Source organism: Galeopterus variegatus, unplaced genomic scaffold (assembly GCF_000696425.1).
Source record: "Galeopterus variegatus unplaced genomic scaffold, G_variegatus-3.0.2 Scaffold1507, whole genome shotgun sequence".
Taxonomy (NCBI): Eukaryota; Metazoa; Chordata; class Mammalia; order Dermoptera; family Cynocephalidae; genus Galeopterus; species Galeopterus variegatus.
In genome coordinates this window covers 139,960-145,268 of record NW_007727618.1, presented here as the reverse complement: position 1 = coordinate 145,268, position 5,309 = coordinate 139,960, and the positions used below count along the sequence as shown (strand labels likewise).

Here is a 5,309-nt window from a genome sequence, read left to right as displayed (position 1 = left end):
TCCTTTTTTTTTTTTTTTTTTAACAGAGCCCAGTCCAGTGCCAACAAATTCTACAGGTAATTTGAGATGATTGACTCTTTTCTTCCTCTATATCTCAGGATTTTTAAGTTCTTTTGATGGATAATTTTTCAGTAATTACCTAAAAGTTGTTAGTATAATTTTAAAGATCAGTCAAGGCTTACTTAGTCTTGGACCACAGTAATTACGTTAATATATACTGTTTGTGGTAGTAACACATAATTCCAGTGTTCCCCATTCAGTGAATCTGAGGAGATTTGCTATATGGCTTTGTAATTGAGTCCATAAACTACTTGTTTATGGATTTTGTGGAAATCATGTGAAATACAGAAGCCTAAAGGAAATTGTAATTTCCATCATCCACAGGTACACCAGAATGTTTTAATGATTGATTTCTTCTAGTCTTTTTTGTGTGTGTATCTTAATAAGTATACTTTTTATGAAATTGAATATGTTCACTCACCATTGTATTTTCCCTCTTACTGTAAGCATTGTTGTATACACTTTACCCATCCTGCTCTTGATTGGACAGTTAGAGCATTTCTCATTCTCCATGCAGTGAATGTTTTTGGGGGGATTATATTTGTTCTTTGATAGGATTGATTTGAACAGAATTACTAGGTCAGAGGGTATGATTATTTTAAGTCTCTTGATACTGATTGCTTTCCAGAAAGATTTATGATTTTTTTTATTTCCATCAACAACTGGAAAGTTTTTTTCACCACACCTTCAACAGCATTCAGATATGTCCTTTTAAAATTTTGCTTGGTGGCTGGCTTGTTAGCTCAGTTGGGTAGAATGCAGTGTTATAACACCAAAATCTGGGGTTCGGATCCCTGTACCAGCCAGCCACCAGTATAAAAAAACAAAAACAAATGGCTTAAAAAAATAAATAAAACAAAATTTTTTATGTGCTAATTTTATAGGAAGAGTAAATACTTACATTTTGCAAATATTAAATGCAGGCTATAGGTGATAGGCATGTAGAGACAGAAGTAAGCCAGCATTTTGTCTACCATAGGAATAATGAAAGTTTGTTTGAGAGTTTATAGGAAGGTGCGTATATTGGGTGGCACAGCAGATTGGTGACAGTTTGGTGGCAGTGTTTGACAGACTGAAATTACATCGCCAAAATATGCAAAGAGCTTCCAGGTGGAGCAGAGTGGTTAGCACCTGGAGATGTGAAAGAGTACGATGAGATCAAGGAGTGTCCAGTACAGTGTGAGGAAGAATTAAGCTGGACAGTCAGCAGGTCAAGAGCAGCATTGGGAAGCGTTTTTGTACATGCCTTGCCTTGCTAGTGGACTTGGATGTTATCTTGAAAGATCATAAGCATGTAGGTCATATGATCAGACTTGCATTTTAATAAAATAACTTATTCTGGCATTGTGGAGAATAGATTGGAAGGAGACCAAAGTGAACCTGGGGAGATTAGATAATTTGTTACAGTAATTCTGGAGAACAAATGGAAGGGCTGCAGATGTATGCAAATAGGCTTGGAAAGTAGAAAGGAAGGACTTTATGACTGAGGGAATGGGAGGTAGAGTGATAAGGGAGAAGGTGAGGAGTCTTCTCCAAAGCAAGCAAGAAAGAGGAAGAGCAGCAGATGAAGACTGTCATTTGGGATTTTATTTTAAGATGCCTACAATCAGGACCGGCCCGTGGCTCACTCGGTAGAGTGCAGTGCTCATAACACCAAGGCCACGGGTTCGGATCCTATATAGGGATGGCCGGTTTGCTCACTAGCTGAGCGTGGTGCTGACAACACCAAGCCAAGGGTTGAGATCCCTTTACCGGTCATCTTTTAAAAAAAAAAAGATGCCTACAATCTACTTAAGTAGGATCTGTTCAGTATTCAGGAAACTAATTCTGGAGAGAGCTCTTCGCTAGAAATACAAATAAGGCAGTCAGTATAGGCAGTAGTAGCCACTGGAGGAGCATTTAGAGAAAAGGATAGGGATTGAGAACCAAACTCTGGGGAACAGTAATGTCTCGGAGAGGAAACTAAGTAGGGATGGGCATGGAAGTAGGAAAGCCCAGAGAAGCGTGGCCAGGAAACTAACAGTATGTGAGTATAGTATAGTTTTTCAAAAAAAAAAAAAACAAATGCTGTAAACAAGGACAAGAACTCATTTTGAAAGACTTGGACAGTGGTGTGTTGGAGCTGGCTCACACCAGCTTTGGCTGGCCAATTGTGTGCTGCTCATGCCTTTGTTTAGTAATATCATGTTGGTAACTTGAAATCAACTACAGTGGAAATATTCACACCATAGAAATCTGCAAATGCTACAGAACTTACTTTGAGCTGGTTGTTACACAGTGCCTATGCTCATAAACTTTTAGTACCTACTAGAAGTCAACTAAGAAGGATGTTAAAGGTTGTTGAAAGCAGAGGTTTCCAGAGGTGGGGTGTGAACAGAAGGAGAGTGAAGAGACAGTTTCCCTAAAACCATGTGGGTCTGCTTTTAATTTCTTCCCCATGAGTCCATTCTTGATGTAGTTCTCTGCTGCTTACTCTTCCCTGGGTCCTCCAGTGAAGTACCATGAGTTCTTGTTTATCTGTCTTTTGGTTCTGTTAAGTGAAGGAAGCCAGGGCTTGCCTGCAGAAAATGCATCAGTTGTTTGACGCTTACTAGTTGCAAAACAAACCTTCTGGTGGTCTCTTTTTGTGGCTTGTGCACATTGTTTCTGCTGAAGAGAGCAAGTGAGGAATTAAGGGATATTTAAGGAAACAATGCAAAGAGAATCTGACTTATGTAGAAAGGTGTGCATTGGGATTAATTATAATAGCCCTCCCCCAGTACAAATAATATAAATATTTAACAATAGAATGACCAAATGATGTCCAAGATATGGTGGAAAATCATCATTAAGTAGAAGGCACACTATTAAGTACTTAATTCTAGTACAATTTTAGTTTTTATTGTATACATGCCTAGAAAAATTTCTGGCAGGAAGTAACATGTTTTTTTTTTTCCCCCCCAAGAAGATGACGGGTAAGGGGATCTCAACCCTTGGCTTGGTGTTGTCAGCACCACGCTCAGCCAGTGAGCTAACCGGCCATCCCTATATAGGATCCGAACCCGCGGCCTTGGTGTTATGAGCACCACACACTACCGAGTGAGCCACGGGCCGACCCTATATAGGATCCGAACCCGCGGCCTTGGTGTTATCAGCACCGCACTCTACCGAGTGAGCTACGGGCCGGCCCAGGAAGTAACATGTTACTTTGGGTAGTGGGATTACTTAAATATGTTTATTTTCTAAATCTTACCAACAGCAGCTTTTATAACCTATGAATTCTTTTTTTAAGATGAAGGAAATATATCGTAGGTCAATAGAGGTATATTCCCTAAGTACTATATTATTTTGAAAATATTGTCAATGTAATACATTTCTCAGAATTAAAAATTTCTAAATATTTTGTCCACTTACAAAAAAACATTAGTTTTTACCATGTCCCAGGGGTGGGTGGTGACAATCAGATAGCAAGTTAGGAGAATATTTTTTCCTAACGTTGTCAAAATTAGTAATAGTGTTTTAAGACTGAAAAGAATTTGATATGTTTTTAATTGTAAAGTGTATTTTTTGCGATTACACAGAAGATACACTTGAACAAGCAACAAAAACCTTGAAGGGAATAATAAGCCTTGAAATAATCATATACTGTAATCTAGGAATTCTGTAGAAGGATCAGTCCTATCAGATGAGATATTTCCCTAGATGATCTTGACAGCATGGAGAAATTAGAGGTGAGAGAACTGTTTAGTCAAGAGCAGGATGGATAAAGTGTGTGCAACAATGCTTGAAGCAAGAGGGAAAAGGATATAATTGTGTGTGAACATATCTATCGGTATTATTAAGCGTGTTATCTGTATGTTTCTACTAGAAATATCAATACTAGTAGAAGTCTGACCAGAGCTTTTAGAAATATGCACTAATAATAATTAGGCATACTAGGATCCTGTCATTACTTAGCCTCCTAGGATCCTGTCATTCTTGGAATATGGCAGTCTACTTGTGTGAGAGTTCTGGTCTTTATAGGGCTTCTTTTTAGCAATATTCTTTGTCTTAAAGCTGTCAAATCCCACTCTGTTGGTGTATAATTACTATTAAAGCACAGAACTTCCTGTTTATATTAATGGACTTTGGGAGGATACTTATTAGTATTGAGGTTTTTGTTTTGTTTTGATTGTTTTAAAGACAGTATAATACAATGGAAGATAACTTCATTTCTGTGCTTCATCAATTTGGCACCCTTTCCCTGTCTTCTCTGTTGTGGGTTAAGCATATCACTTTGAAGTCTATTCAGTTATGTACTTTAAACAGAAGTAACATTTGTTTCAAGATTCTCTTTAGCCCTCAAATCCTTTTTTCCTCTTTTCTTTTTTTTCTGGTGGCTGGTGAGTACAGGGATCTGAAACTCAAATCTTTTTCTGAAACAGTGAAAAAACTAACGTTTGTATAGCATCTTATATTTTTCATAAAAATATAAACCTCATGCAATTAATATTCCTCATCTTCCCCCCAAATCATCCCTAGTTGCCCTCCAGAGTAAGCAAATCTCCATATTGAAGTCCCTGCATTATGAAGCCTGACTATTTCCTGAGATGCAATAAGGACCTTTCTTAGCTAGTGATTCCTGTAGCACCTTCCCTAGAGAGTGCACTCTCATTTTACAGAAATTTAAACCCTAACTTTAAGGACAACCTCATAATGAAAGCTTTCTGAAGTGCTTCAGCAAACCTTGAATTCATTTAATAACTCTAAAGTCATTTGACATTAGGAAAATGTTAATTTGTATAAACTATATTTAGGTTTTTCCTCCCTAATACTGGTATGAGAACCCTGATAGAGGACACCTTGTAATACACATTAATAGTTAGAACTTCCCTTCTTTATAAAGTGCTTCAGTTCCTAAAATGATTTTACATTCAAACTAATTCTTCTTGGCATGTGCATTTCTTTAAAGGCATCATCAGATAGTATTTTGGCCTCATACAATGTGGAAGACTAGAGCTTACCCTTGGGCTCTTATAATCTAAATTGGGGGAAGTATGGCCCCAGGGCATCTGTTTTTATAAAGTTTTATTGTAACCACAACCATGCCCGTTTATTTGCATGTTGTCTTTGGCTGTTTTGCATTACACAGTGCACAAAAACTAAAATATTTGCTGTCTGCCCCTTTTAAGTTTGCCAACACCTAAAGTGAAGAAGATAAAAATAGACAAATCTTTATACCCACATAAGAGACTACTAAGTTGTATTTGTTTCTTACCATGACTTTAATA

General features: G+C 37.5%; 1 protein-coding gene across 1 annotated transcript in view; it reads left to right on the top strand.

Annotated features, from left to right (window-relative positions):
* Positions 1–5,309, top strand: part of CD164 (CD164 molecule, sialomucin) — a 16,829-nt gene that overhangs the window by 7,068 nt on the left and 4,452 nt on the right. Inside the window, exon 5 of the mRNA XM_008577422.1 lies at positions 29–56. Within this exon, the coding sequence (XP_008575644.1) occupies positions 29–56 (28 nt within the window). The remainder of the gene's footprint in view (positions 1–28; positions 57–5,309) is intronic.